Consider the following 15,284-nt stretch of genomic DNA (forward strand, 5'->3'; position numbering starts at 1 on the left):
CATTTCAATGAAAAACTTAAACGCAAACAACAATAAACCTCATTTCATTGACAGTTAGACTTACTTCCCACTAATTATCTGGAACCTGTGTGTTGTACCTGTATAGTTTATGGAACCAGTTTGCAATGGAAACCAGTGTGGACCCAGCTTCTCAGCTAAGGACAGCTGGCATAGGCTCCAATCGTACCAAAGCCCCGATGATCAGAGGAAGATGGATGATTGAATGGATGGCACCACAAACTCTCTCTGAGCAGCACATCAGTTTCACCCTCTGTATTGGCACCAGAGATGGGCAGTAACGCGTAATCCGATTACTTTTTTCAGGTAACGAGTAAAGTAAGGGATTACTATTGCAAAAAGGTAATCAGATTACCGTTACTTTCCCGAAAGCAGGTTGCGTTACTGCGTTACTAAAACCGTGATTCTTTTGTGAATGTCTCATGACAGTGACAGAAGCGAGTGCGACGTTCGTGACAACAGCTGTGTGCAGATCAACAATGGATCATATATCGAGTGCAGGAGAGAGTGTGAGCGTGCAGCGTTTAAAACGTGGAAGTACTGACCTTACTTTGAGTTTGATTCCGTAAAAAGTGACAAAAACATTAGTGTCCGCTGCTCACTGTGTGGGAAGAAAACTTCTCTTTACAAAGAAAAAACCCCTAAACTTCCGAGCAAGCACCGAGTGCGCTACCACGTAATGGGAAACTCACAGAGAAACTCGTGGATTCTTCCACTGACCGCTGCGGCACACCTGCACCAGGGTAAACAGGTGAAAATAGAGCAACAGAACCGCTGAGTCTTTGACTTTATTTTCTGCTGTGTTTTACTTGCATCTATTTGAAAGACTGAGTGTAAACACAAAAAAATATTTCATTTTATGTGCTGGAATGTGCAGAAAATAGGTTTAAATGTTAAACAAATTTCTTCCAGTCAGAATGTTGCATATAATGTCATTTTTGCTTGATGCATAAAGTTAAAAGATTAAAACTAATAAAACAAATTTTAAAAAGAGACTTTTATCATTTGATTACATTTTATATGATGGATTAGGTAGAAAGTAGAATTGGGCTGAAAGATCTATCGCTTTATCACCTATTCAGGTTGTAAATCATGTTTTTAAAAAGTAACTAAGTAACTAATTACTTTTGAAAATAAGTAATCAGTAAAGTAATGGGATTACTTTTTGGGGAAGTAATCAGTAATTAGTTACTGATTACTTTTTTCAAGTAACTTGACCAACACTGATTGGCACTGTGTTAAACTGCATCATTTGTATTAAATGAGAACTTTAATAAAGCTAACGAGACTTAGCCAATAAACCGGGACACCGCCTTCTTGTCCACATATGGTCACTTCTGTCTCCAAGAAACAAAAGTTGTTGACCAGAGTGCTAGCATAGAGGCTACAAAGTGCTAGCACAGAGGCTACAAAATACAGAGTTGGTGACATCATGGTGGCTCTGTCTGCTCAGGTGTCTCACAGCTAGCTCAGTATGAACAGAGCTGGTCATCCAAGCATAAGATCAGGAGTTTCTGGGTGTACTTTTTTTCTTGGCATTCTTACTCTATAATATAAAATGATTCCTGAACATAAACTTTGCCTTGCTGGAAAGCCCTACAACATCCAGGTAACATTGCACAACTTTCACTTATATTTTATATTTCAAGACTAAAAGTTGAGGAAAGTTAGCAAGCACTTCTCTGATTAGTCACCATCTGGGTTTCCTGTATGGTTGTAGTGTCTTCTTAATAATAAGAAGAAGAAGATGAGGAAGAATCTTAGTGCTTTTGTCCAGAGACAACTCCAAATGTTCAGGAGAGATGGAGGTCTTAATGGTTGAGCATTTTAAAGGTCAGCTGGGACTTTCCTGTTAAAACCACTTACAGTCTGATTGTACATGCTCAGATCAGTTAAACAGCTAAAGAGGTAAATTAACTTTTATTTGGTTTCCTTCACATAGTGAACATTTAAAGGAAATAAAGAACAAACCAGGGACATTATTAACTTTTATGAGCTACTCGATTATTCAAAAGGAAAAGCTTTCAGATTGGCTCTTGTCTGGCTGGTAATGCGGTTTTCTGTTTCTGTGTCTCACCTGAGGCTTTCGCCCAGGAATGTGTCTCTGTGTTTAATACAAAACTCCATTTAAAAAGAGACTCATAAAACTGAAAACAGTGGTTAGTGTGAGTGATGGAGTCTGGGTGGTCCGCCTCTCCACCCGGAGAGGGTAGAGCCTGAGGAAGAGGGGGGTCACCACATGATTTATGAGATCTGATAAAGTGTTTTCCATTGTAGAGTCCTGTTTTAGCTCTCTCTCTCTGTTGTTCCTATTAGGGAAAACAGTCTGTATCACAGTTTGGGCAGGTGGTGGCTCGTCGGCGTTCAGCTAAACAGATATTTTTCCGTATGCTTACCGTCAGTATTCCTGCGTTGGTCAGTGCTGCCGCTGGTTTTACAGTCAGATGGAGACGTGTGAATTTGCTGTCTGATCTGAAAACTCAGTGTGAGGTTAGAAAGCAGTGAGCTTACAAACTCTGCTTCGGGCTACATTAGCTACTACCAGCACACACCCCAGTCTAACAGCCGACTATCGCTGGTGCATCATGGGTACTGTAGGCTCCTGCAAAAAGAACAGTTCTGCTGCATCTGTTGTCATCGTTTCTGTTTGATGATCATTGTTTTTGACACTTCACGTGAGTCTCTAAAGATGTCAGTGTGGTGATGTTATGTCTTTGTGTCTTTGATATTTACTGCATGACCTCAGACTGTGGACTAAAGATAAAAACTGCAAAGTGCCTCAAACGTGCATTCTTTTTAATGGCCAGCAGGGGGCAACTTCTCTCATTGCAAAAACACGACCTTGGGCTGTATATGTATGTCTATGAGAAAAACAACCTACAGCTCCCACCGCCCTGTGCCTGCAGTAAACATTTCCCTAATGAGTTAATCGATTCAAACAATAGTTTTATGTCATTTTTAGTACAGCGTGATGCTTACTTAGCCAATGAGGGCCTCATTTAGAATAATACAGACAGTTAAGCAGGTTATAATTTTGGGTGTGGCTGCTGTGTGAGGGAGCAGTCGTTACTTTGAGAATGTGGGTGCCCTCAGTTTCTCAGATGCACTCATCGCTGATGAAGAGTAGATCTGAGCAGGCTGAATGAGGAAAAAAGAAACAGAAAAGGATCTCGGCAGAGCTCAGTATCTTACTTTGTTTTTACATTGTTCTGCCCAACTCTTAAATACCCAGCAAAACCAAAATGTTGACAAGGCCATGCATCAGTGTTGACTTAACATGCTGTAAGATTCAAGCTTTTAGTGATTGTTTAAGAAATTCAAAACTCTGTGGCTATGAAAAAAAATGAAACTAATGGTGGTTATACTTGAATAAACGCAGTCTTGTTCTCAGCCTGTGTGTCTTTACCAAACTCGATGTCAGCGTACAGTCACTCTATTTGGGGAGATTTATTTTAGATGAACTGAGGAAAATGATTTTCAGCTCACTTCATGTAAAATCAGCTCACTGGGGATCTGGCAGGTCACAGACGTCAAGCTCCTGTTTGAAATAAAGTTGCTTTTGTAGAGACTTTTCTTTGTTGTCTCTGCTGCTTTACCCGTGCAAACTTTGTTCTCATGAGCTCATGAGCTCGATCACCAGTTTCAGGTCGTCTGGAATGAAACAGGAAGTTTATTTTGTAAATTATGTTCATTGTTGGAGCCAGAAAGGATGCTCAGAGAAGGTGTGTTCATCTAATAACTTGTTAATCATAAACCATTAGCAAGGAGAGTGCAGTGTGACACCTGGTATATATGCTGACCCTTGTCACCTTCATGCTGTATGATCATCTTTGTTTTGCTGTTATTTATATAAAGATCTCTACAGGAAGCTCGGAGTTTGTCAGATTATACAGAGATGCTGCAAAAGTTTCTAAAGACTTTCTGGAAAAAAAGCTGTGAGATAGCTTTGCTTCCTGTTTTGACATCTTCTACACATGTACCAGCGCAGCAGCGAGGTTGGTCCATCTCAAGGACCAGGACAAATGTTGACGAAGTGATGTCACAGCTGGCACGCGACACATAAACAAGCGATGGCTTGGTTTCACAGACGCAACGCTCAAGTCTGGATTATACTTGGTTACGAACACGGACAACTGAAGGACGGGCCCATGTGTAGCTGGTGCATTGTAATGTAAATTCATATAGTGTGCTTGCAAACCAACTAAACTGTAATAAAAGAAAAATGTTTTAAAAAAAGGAAACGGTTTTTGGTTTAGTCCATGTTCATTTGTCAACAGAACCAGCATGAGACAGCTGTGGTACACATGTTTACTCTGAATGTCGACATGACTGTGAGTCAGCTGCCTGCGCAAACTGCTGTGACTGTGTTGTAATACCACTTCTGAAACCCCTTTCCCTGAAAAATACCCCCATATAATAAAAATAAGAAGAAAAAGAGAAAAACTCCTACAGAAACGAAACACGTGTAAACAACAAGTGTAAGGAGTAAAGCCATTCTGCAAACAAAGGAAACTCAACTCAACTAAAATTTAAAAAACCAAACAAACCTTATGATAAATGACAAAATTATAAGACGTTAGATGACCACACTGGGGTCTACTGAAGGGCAGGATGTGTGGAAAAACAGTACAACAATGGTCCAAACAACACTGATATAAAGGGTTATCGCGTAGTGAAAGTTAGTGGCATGTTTGTCTATTTTGAGGAGAGCAGATGTAAAACATCCTTTAACCTCAGGAAGTCTGCAGGATGTTTTCTGCTCCGAGTGTCATCAAACGCTCATTAACGTCTTCGGTGTCACGTTACAGGATGCAACTTTTTAACATTTTAAAACACGTTTCTGTTCCTCTGCCTCATCACATAAATGAATGAATCGCAGACACATATGCAGGTGTGCACGAGGACCATCGTAAGGCTCGGTATTCAATCCAGAAAATCAAACATTTACTCGGAACACTAATTTGCTCCTAAAATAAATAAACCTGAATGAGAACACATGAACTTAATCCTAAAATAAGAAGTATTTGGACACTTTGGATTGTTGAACTTTACAGATGTGAAGAACAGCTGTGATTACTCTGCAGGCTCCCCTGCAGAAACTTAGGAATCGCTGACTTTATCCACTGAAATGTGACCAAAAACCTGTCAGAATAAAGCATCAGCCAGTGAACCACATCTCAAAAAGTGGCCCCACATCCACAAGTCGCCTCATTACCAGCTAACTGCACTTTACATTTACCAAGTAAAAACAGACTTTTTACATTCTGTAGTGACTGTGACGCCTTCAGGAAGTCTCACTAATCCGAAACCAGCTGAGACAAACTGCAGTGACTTGACTGTCAGCTGAGATTAAACTCTTAGATGTTCTTTAAGAGCTTCAAAGGATCCACTGCAGATCAAAATAACATTCAAACAAGCAAACAAGTGTTCGGAATAATAACTCATTAAACTGACAACAAAATCCGGAAAGAAAGAATCAGATTCAGCTGATTTACATTAACTTTATACGTGTGTGAGAGAGAGAGTGCTTAAAACACACACACACACACACACACACACACACACACACACACACACACACACACACACACACACAAAGAAAGGAAAAACGGGGCAGAGAAGTTTAAAAAGCGCAGTCTGGTCCTTTAAAGCCTCTCTGAGGCTCCGTGCGGTTTCACGTTTTCATCACTGATCCCAGTCCTGGTTCAGGTGTGGGTGCGGGTCTGGTTTCTCCTCCGGCAGGGGCGGAGACAGTTCGGTGGGGCGGTGTGATGAAGAGGAGGAGCAGCTGGTCTCGGTTCAGTCTGTCGCAACGTTTTCTTCTCTTTGTTTCTCAAGTAAAGTTCTGATGGGCCAGCCGGGACCGCGCCGAGCCGGATTAAAGTGGCATTAAAGGCGGATTAAAGGCTGGGAGCAGCGGGACCCGCAGCGGGTCAGGGGGGACTGGACTCGGCTTCAGGTCTGATCGGATCCGGACCATGGGTCGGTGGGACTGACGGACTTCTGAGGAAACTTTTTTTGTGGCGTTTCCATGGAGATGGGAGTCTTCCCTTCCAGCTGAGGAAGCTGATTAGACTCCGATAAGGTATCGATACTCTGTATTGATCGCGTATTGATCGGAGGGATGGCCGCGCTCCCGCTACTGTTGCTGCTCGTGCTTTGGACCTGCGGACACGCCAAAGGCGCGTTCCCGCTGCGACAGTCCTACAACCTGTACACCAATGGACACGCGCACGGAGCCCGCGCTGCCAGCAGGCACAGGTAAGATGACACGTGCGCGGAAAGGATGGTGATGGTGATGATGATGAGGTTGGAAATGAAGAAAGGATAAGGTGGTGACGTCAAGGTGTTATGACCTCACCACAGAGGAGTTTTATGTGTGTGTGTTTTACTCTGACAGGAAGTGCTTACAGGTTGCTAGTTTGATTCCTGGTTCAGTTCTGCAGGTCTGATATTTAAGAGTGAGCCCTCTGCTGATGTCAGGATCCGATGACATCATGCACCTCTTTTTACATTGTTTCTATAGTAACAGCTGAAATTAAAGGTGAATTTAAGCCTGTTTTTGATATTTCAGGTCAATGAGCACCTGAAGTTTAGTGTAAGCTGATAACTTAATTTTCTGTTTATGACACGTCTCTGTGAAATGTTTGGTTTAGACATCTGAGATGTTTGGACTTAAAACATTTAATTTGCACAGACGTTTAATAACAGCTTCATTCTGTCTCTTCCTGCCGTCCTTTCATTACAGTCACTGCTTCAGATGACAAACAAGCTCAAAGCAGTTTCTGGATTTCTGTCCACCTTCATCCGTTTCCTGTTTTCACAGGGAAAAAGTGTTTAACTTGAATATAAACTGACATGCATGAGGAAATCAAACTCTATAGCGTCATCATTACTAACACTGTGTATCCACAAAGGCAGAGATGTGCAAACAAACTGACATCACCCACTGGTTTACGATCGCCGTGTTGGTGTTTTGCACACAGAAGTGACCACAATTAGGGTGGAGTGGAGTTATCAGCTAAAGCTAGCAAGCTGCATACGTAAAGACAGTATGGGTGCAACTACATCGCACAGATACAGGTAATTAAGTCTACGGAGCATAAAAATATTAGAAGTTCACTCTCTTGAGGTGGAGCACAATCTTCTGTGATTGGCTGTCTTATTATTGGATTTTAAATGCTCCAAAAGTCTTTAAAAACAGTCACAAAGTTTTTTCACTGGCTCTGAGTAGCTGAGGTGAAGCACTGGCCTGCTTTCTCTCCATCCACCTGACACTCAAAGCTTCCAGGGTTATAATAATGTCAACTTTAAGCATTAACATGGTTCAAATGTGTCATCTTGTCAAAAAAAAAAACCCAAACAGTTATCACAAACAGGGAAAATGGCTTTATAGCCTACAGATGTTTTTTGTATCCTGTTTATTTCTGTTGTAAAGTCTGTTTTTTAAATCCAAGGCAATGGGTCGACTCGCTTTAGGAGCCAAGTGGTCATTAGAGGAACTGCAGTGTTTGTCACTTTGTCTTCATTTTTCAGCCCCAAAGGCTGGAAACACTTTTCTTTAAAAGCCATTAACACACATTGTTGTCATAGTGCTTCTGTGATGATCTCAGTCACTGCGCTTCATTTCCACTCTCATCTCCATTCATGGATGGATGTTTGTACCGCATGTTATCAGACATGTCAATCAAAAACACAATAATTAGAAACTGTCACACTTGTCGAAAAAGCGATAAAAGGAAGTGTTTTATTTGGCGGCATCAGGTATGGAATACCGAGGGAACAAAATAACTACTGAAGGAAGAAGTAACTGAGGACACCGTCTCTGTAAATTCCAAGGAAAGGACTGTAAACAAGGCACAAAAAGAGCACCAGAGCATCCATCCTTACACATGGCCATTAAACACAGCTGCACAGAACACATAAATATAAGCTATTAATAAACTTTTTAGGCGAAATTCTGTCTCGCCTCATTTTCATTTCGATTTCACCATATCAGGCTGAACTTGCACTGCACATTCTTCCTTTATAAATAACACTTTATGTGTGGTTTATACAGCCGGGCCTTTCGTGACCTTCCTGGCAGAGAGGTTTAACTGGCACATCCTCTCAGAGCTGCTGACTGTCACTTCACGCACATGCATGCTGACAGCTGTGCTTTAAATAGTTCAGAGTATGTGCCCTGAGTGTGTGTGAGGCTCTTCGTGGTCAGTGTGTGTGAAGATGATGTTGGGTTTAAGTGTGGCAGGACTTTAAACTGAGCTTCTTTCAGCTGCGTTCACACTGAAAGCAACACAAAGGTGATGGCTGATGGACATTCCAGACTCGGACAGGTTTTATGTCAATCAGCAGCTGATGTCAGTCAGCTGTGTCCTGCACTCTCATTGGCTGAGGCTTCAATCACCTGGAAGTTGAGAACAGTTTGTGACATGTGACATTGACTTTCAATAGTTTTTGGTCAATGTGAATCTCTTCTAGTGTGTAGAAGAGTTTTTTATACCACTGCACCTCTTCACAGGAGCTCTTGGAACCTCAAACCACATCCACAACGGCATTTGCATGAATTTTAGTGGAAATAAACCTGCAGGTGTGACACTGGGGCCCTTGTCTGGTTTTCATGTGTATCATTTTGTATAATGGTAACTTCCCCACTCATTTTAGGGTCAGTGGAGGAAGGCGTACCCACTTGTTGTGGGTTCTTGGGTTGGATCTCGATGCTCATCAGTTAAAGTTGGAGAGTGTGAGCACAACAAATGTCACATGTAACACTTTCCACATCAGAGTGTTGTTTATATACATAAATATCGATCAAAAGAGTGAGTAGAAAGATCGATTTTTAACACCGGCGCTTGATGTGAAACAATAATTGCTGAAATATTTTGTCATTGGTGGGGATAGTGTTACTAACCAAGGAAAGTGGAAGAGAGATCGAGGCAAACATTTGTGGCTGAGAAAAAAGAAATCAGATGTTTTATTGTTTTAAAGCTGTATTATTTTTAAAAGGTGCCACACTGTTAGCTTTTGTAACCAAAGCAGTCGCACAACAACAAAGAGAGACAGCTGAGATGTAGCCTGCTAACTACGTTCTTATAAAGCCTGGTGTTTAAAAGCAGCTCTCGCTACGTCACTGGACTCATTCTGCCAGATCTTTTGTCTTCAGTGGAGTGGAAATGCAGACAAACAATACTCTGAAGGAAACTTTCAGCTCCCTGAAAAAAAAAACTTCTTGAGGGAGAAAATTTTAGATGGAAAAACAACTAATGAAGCAGGAGAAGGGTGAAGAAGTCTTTCTACTCAATCCTTTTCACTTTAGTTATGAACTGAGCAGCTGGGCATGTTTCCCGTGGATTCTTAAATAGTCATAAAGCTGAGTGAATTCATTCATCTAAAAAAAGACGCCTTCATTTTTTCCAAAATGTCTTAAATCAACATTTGAAGATGTGGGAACAGTTGAATTCTATGAGTATTTTTTTTATCAGTGAAATTAAGATCTCTAAATGATTTGTAATAGCTATAATTATCAGAAAGTGCCTTGCATTAATGACACAGATCACAATGGGAGAAGCAACAACATTTATAGTTTGTTTTTTGATATAAAACCATGTTTTTTAATATTTAAGCCAAAGTCTGGGATCCCATCAGCTTATTGTGGATGCTAAGAGCTTTGACGAAATCGTAGAAAAACAAACATATCTGTGGGATGATGTCACTTTCTCATTCCTAAATCTTACTTGCAGGAGAGCTGGTCTTAAATTTAATTCTGAGGGGTGTTAAAGAGGTCTTAAATCTAATCTGCCTCGAGCTGCAGGATTCCTGTTTTCAAATGTTTTTCGTCTTCCAGGTGAACTGTTTATTTAACTGTCAGCATGGTTTCATTGGCCGTGAGTGTTAGCAGCTCACACAAGTGTCTCCAGGACTAATGGAAAAAGGATAAATAAGTTTCCATCTGGAGCGATCCTGACTCAGATGTCACGGCTGCCTGAAAGCTCACGTGTTAGCTTCTTCCTCTTCTTCTTAAAGTCATTTTCTTCCACGGGAATCACAGGATCCGCTCAGCGAGGTGAAAGTAGTGTTGAGTATGAAGCTCCGATTTGGTGAACTTTTTACTGGGGTCAGTCCTGTAAGCTGAAACACTATAAAACTAAACACACAATACACCACATAAAAGTGCAATAAACACACAATAGAGCACAGTAAAAAGCATTCCGCCCAGCGAAACAGGCAGTTAAACCCTCAGTTTGATGTCGGCTGCTAAAAAAATACCAACGTGAAGCGCAAACTCTGAATCTCTCCTGTGGAGTTTGTAAAGCTGATAAATCAACTTTTTTCTGTCCGGCCTGTAGAGCTGAGACGCACGGGGGGCAGAAATTAAACCAACCCACTCTGAGGCAGGAATAAAAAGGTCAGAGGTGGCGTCTGTCCTGACACGAGCAGCATTCACTGACCTGCAGATGCAGAGATAACACGACATCAGCTCCAGTTTCCCCTCATTCCCCTCCCCATCCATCTTTATACCAAGTTTTACTTTTGTTTTTACTTGTGCGTGCATCTTTGCAGAGACGTGTAGATTCATACATCTCTGTTTGTTTCACTCAGCAGATTTATAGACGACGAAAAGCCAGAAAGCGAGCAGTGTCACGGAGCATTGGGAATCTAAAAAATTTTTTAAAAAGAGGGGAAACAGCTGAGACTGATCTGAGCAGCTCGGAGACAGACGTCCGGACATCCTGTCCGCAAGATTCGAGCTCAGAGATTCAAGCTAAACTCTGTACACTGAAGACTTTGTGTTTAGCGTTGTGCTTCATAAAAACCATCCTAGTGACATCAGCTCTGGCTGCCAGATTACTGTAATCCTGACTGCTGTAATCTATTATCAGTGCTGATAACTCAATCTTCATTAATCAGTACCAGAGATGTGATCAGCGAGTCAGCATGTGGAGCTCATAAATCAAGTGTGTTTCAGTTGAGGATAAAATGAGCACATGAATGGAACATCAGTGGGTTTTTGTGGTAGTAAACTAAACTGATCAGTGACTATAAAGTGTTTCAGGTTTTCTATCAGTGCTGAGATCAGTGCTCTCATTAGAAGCTGCACAGTCACTGTTTATTTATTAAATACTTAAATGACAGATGCAGACGTTTATTCAGATTTTTACCACTGAAGGTGTGGGAGTGTAGTGATGTGGTCACGAATAAACATGAGCGGCATATGAAACCACTGCAGGGTTCTGGTTTGTGCGGTTTCTGTCAGTTTCTCGTTGTCTTTGTTGTGTTTTCTTCTTGTGTGTTCCGTGTTTCCGTCATCACGCTCAGTTGTTCTTCAGCCTTTCTCACTGTTTGTATTGCTCTGAGAATCAGTTTTCCTCATGTGTCTTTTTTTGTTTTACTTCCTGCTTTCCTTTCCTCTTCTTTGTGATTGTTTGCTGTGTCACCTGTGTTTGACAGCCTTGTATCTCCCTTAGTTGGATCATCTCCTTATCTTCTCTAGTCCTCCATCAGCTTCCTGTGCTCCGTGGCAGTCTGCTTGGTTGGATTTTTGTTACTTTCTGGGACTGTTGTTATCGGCTTTTTCCAAAAGCTTGAAGCTTTAGAAAAATCCCGTCTGCGCTTTAGTCCTAAGTTCAGTTAAATTCCAAGCAAACAGTCAAAAATCACAAGAAATGAAAGTAACAAGAAGCTTTTTTACCCAATGGAAGTATGTGTTTGGTAACCACATGTCGCACAAAGACAGCATGTGTAGTGTTGTTGTGTTTTTGAATGATGCACGCTCATTTGTATATTTAATGCAACACTTTTCCAAAGAAGCTGTGACAGAAGCACGTTTAACGGCGTGTTGCATCATCTCTTCTCTAAAAAAAAACCACTGCATGCTTTTGGGAGCTGAGAGGCCAACTGCTGTTTTAGAAGCCAGATGTTTTCCCATTCTTGCTGGGATTTCAGTTGTTCAACAGGACCTCCTTTGTCGTACTTTTCATTTTATAATGCTCCATCTGTTTTCAATGGGTGACGGGTCTGGACTGCAGGAGGGCCAGTTTAGCACCCAGATTATTTTATTACAAAACCATGCTGTTGGAAAACCTGTGGAATATAGTTTTCCATCCTCTTGCTGAAATAAGAAAGCCCTTCTCTGAACCATGTTGCTCTTCATGCTATTTATTGTTCAGCATAAACAGGGCCTTCACACATGTGAACGTCACCAATACCGCGATCCCCAAACATTCACAGCTGTTGCTCAGTTGCTGATCTTTGTTTCTGACAGATTCAGCCTCTCTGAGATGCTCTTTTGTATGCACAGTCATGTTACTAGTTGACCTTATTAACTTTGAGATGTTCTAGCACATATTTGTTTTTAGCGCCGCACAACTTTTGCAGCCCGTGAAAAGCTGTTGGAAACTGCTCAGCGTCCCAACTATTTCTGAAATGTGGTTGTAATATCCAGCCCTGACAGGAATGTTTCAGCTGCACTCTAATTTATATGTGCACTAAGCCATAATCCGTCCTTATCCTTGGTAGTTTAGCTCTTCGTGGTAATTAACAGCAACTAACCACACTTCCATAACCCCACTTTTGCACTGTATTAAATCCTTCTACTAGTTTTGAAAAGAGTGCTATGATTTAAAGACATATGTACACCCTTTAACCAAAATAGGTCATTAAAAAGTCATTTATAAACTAACAGAGCCAAACTGTTGCACTGATAATCCATTAAATCGATGGGTGGATCGATCCAAATATCGAAAGTATCGAACCCAACGCAGGTATTAATATCGATGCTAGCGTGATAGGATCAATGCTTTGTTTCTATGCATGTAAATCGCCGAATTGTGTTAAAAAAAATTTTTTTAAGAGGAAGAAATATACCTCAAACATGCACTGTGAAAAATAAAAGTGTTGACTGATAGTGTTGAGTGTCACATTCTTGGCTTTTTTAAATTTTATTTATTTATTTAAAAGCCTACCAGCACATTTAACAACAGAAGGTGACCCAGTGCTTTAAAGACGGGCATATTTACCTGCCAGCTTTAAAATAAAACCCTGTTTCAAAATACACAAAAAGCTGAAAAGTTTGTTTTATTGTATTAACTCATTGTGATCATTAAAGTCAGTTCAGAATTTACAAGTTGATTACAATTAATCTTAGATCGATGCTTTTAAAACTTGAAATTATCGGTATTGGCAGTACTGGGCCTGTATTTATTTGGTATCAGATCAGATGAGATTAACCAGAAGTGCTAAAACCCACAACTACCACTTCTTCCTCATACTGCGGGGATTTACCTTCTGCTGACTCGCCTAACAGTTGGAGCAAATATGTCTGGATCACCTTAGATTCACGATGAACCAATCACAGCCACAGTTTGGCCGTTAATATTGTGAGCATGTGTTTATCACACCGAGTCTCATCTGAATTTCTAATTACTGTAACTGAAGTCTTAATGGAGATCTTACTGGGGATCGTTGAGATGAACCATGGTATTGATTGATGATTGGCTGCTGTATTTATTTCAACCAAGCAGTCTGATTTACAGCCCCTGATTTCTCACATAGTAAATGGACATATGCTATAATGATTTATGATTACCTTCAACATGGCAATGATGTAATTGGTTTGCTTGTTATCCAGATTATTCAAACGTCATGCATGGATTAGTAAAAGTGGTCATTTTTTGTAATAGCTTCATAAATAAATGTCACATTGAAATAAGAAAAAACAGGGACATCATCTTGATGTTCTTAAAATAATAATATCTGGATCCAAGAAATCAGCTCATGTGTGGCGTGGAGGGGATTTTCAGCCTTGGCAGAGGCAGCATACTGCTGTTGTTGATTAACACATGTGACTGCACGTTTAAATTGATCACACACAATCATTTGTGATCACACAGAGCCTGTCAGAAGCGTACATCCAGCTGCAACCACTCATCTTGACCATTGTCATAGGCAGTAACCAAGTTCCCTTTTAGGGCATGTATTCTGGCAAGTTTTTCCATGGCAGGACAAATATGAGTTTCCAGAGGAAATCTGCACATTCACATTGAAAAACTAGGGACTCCTCTGTAAACTTTCCCCACACTTTCTCATTCTGTGTCATCCTCTGGGACAATGAAGACTGAGGTCTTTCACAAGTTTAAAGAAAAACTCCCTGGGCTAAAGCTAAAATAAGGCAAAGGTCCAGCTGTAAAGCCTTTAACATTTGCACAAATTGCAACACACAGACACACGTGCACACATTCAGCCCCCTCCTTTTGGCAGCAACAGCTCTGATGTCATCAGCAAAAAACTGGAAAAACGGAGCGAAAAAACACCCGAATTACTCATTTCCGTAGAATGTGACATCATTCTGTGTGTGTGTGTGTGTGTGTGTGTGTGTGTGTGTGTGTGTGCTTTTCTCTGTGGACTCTGTGGTTCAGTTGCAGTTGTTTTTTTCGGCAGTGTGGAGATAAAACGTGATGAAAAACATGAAAATTTATCTGTAGAAATGTTCGGACAAGATTCCGTTGGTGCTGCCATTTAACACTGCCGATCTGTCCGGGGTGTACACCACCTTTTACCCAGTGGGATAGACTCCAACCCCTGCAACGGTGGATTGGATAAAGTGATTAAGAAAATGGATGGATGGATGGATGGATGGATGGATGGATGGATGGATGGATGGATGGATGGATGGATGGATGGATGAATGTATTTATGTATGTATGGATGGATGGATGGATGGATGGATGGATGGATGGATGGATGAATGTATTTATGTATGTATGGATGGATGGATGGATGGATGGATGGATGGATGGATGGATGGATGGAGGGAAGGATGGATGGATGGATGGATGGAGGGAAGGATGGATGGATGGATGGATGGATGGATGGATGGATGGATGGATGGATGGAGGGAAGGATGGATGGATGGATGGATGGATGGAGGGAAGGATGGATGGAGGGAAGGATGGATGGATGGATGGATGGATGGAGGGAAGGATGGATGGATGGATGGAGGGAAGGATGGATGGATGGATGGATGGATGGATGAATGTATGTATGTATGGATGGATGGATGGATGGATGGAGGGAAGGATGTATGGATGGATGGATGGATGGATCTATTAACTGATCAGAGGAATGGATGTGAGGCTCATGTTTCCTGCTTATCTTATATTTTTCTTATATTTATTCATTTTCAATGTAACCATAAATCAGCCAAGTCAGGCCCGTTGTGCTTTTAGAAGATGTTGTTTCTGTTTTAAGAGAAACTCTGTCAGGGGCAGCGT

General features: G+C 41.2%; 1 protein-coding gene across 1 annotated transcript in view; it reads left to right on the plus strand.

Moving 5' to 3' along the window:
* Positions 1 to 5,656: 5,656 nt before the first annotated feature.
* Positions 5,657 to 15,284, plus strand: part of emilin1b (elastin microfibril interfacer 1b) — a 29,693-nt gene continuing 20,065 nt past the window's right edge. Inside the window, exon 1 of the mRNA XM_004539839.5 lies at positions 5,657 to 6,279. Coding sequence (XP_004539896.3) covers positions 6,143 to 6,279 — 137 coding nt within the window. The 5' untranslated portion in view covers positions 5,657 to 6,142. The remainder of the gene's footprint in view (positions 6,280 to 15,284) is intronic.

The sequence above is a fragment of the Maylandia zebra genome, linkage group LG1, assembly GCF_041146795.1.
Source record: "Maylandia zebra isolate NMK-2024a linkage group LG1, Mzebra_GT3a, whole genome shotgun sequence".
NCBI classification, from domain to species: domain Eukaryota; kingdom Metazoa; phylum Chordata; class Actinopteri; order Cichliformes; family Cichlidae; genus Maylandia; species Maylandia zebra.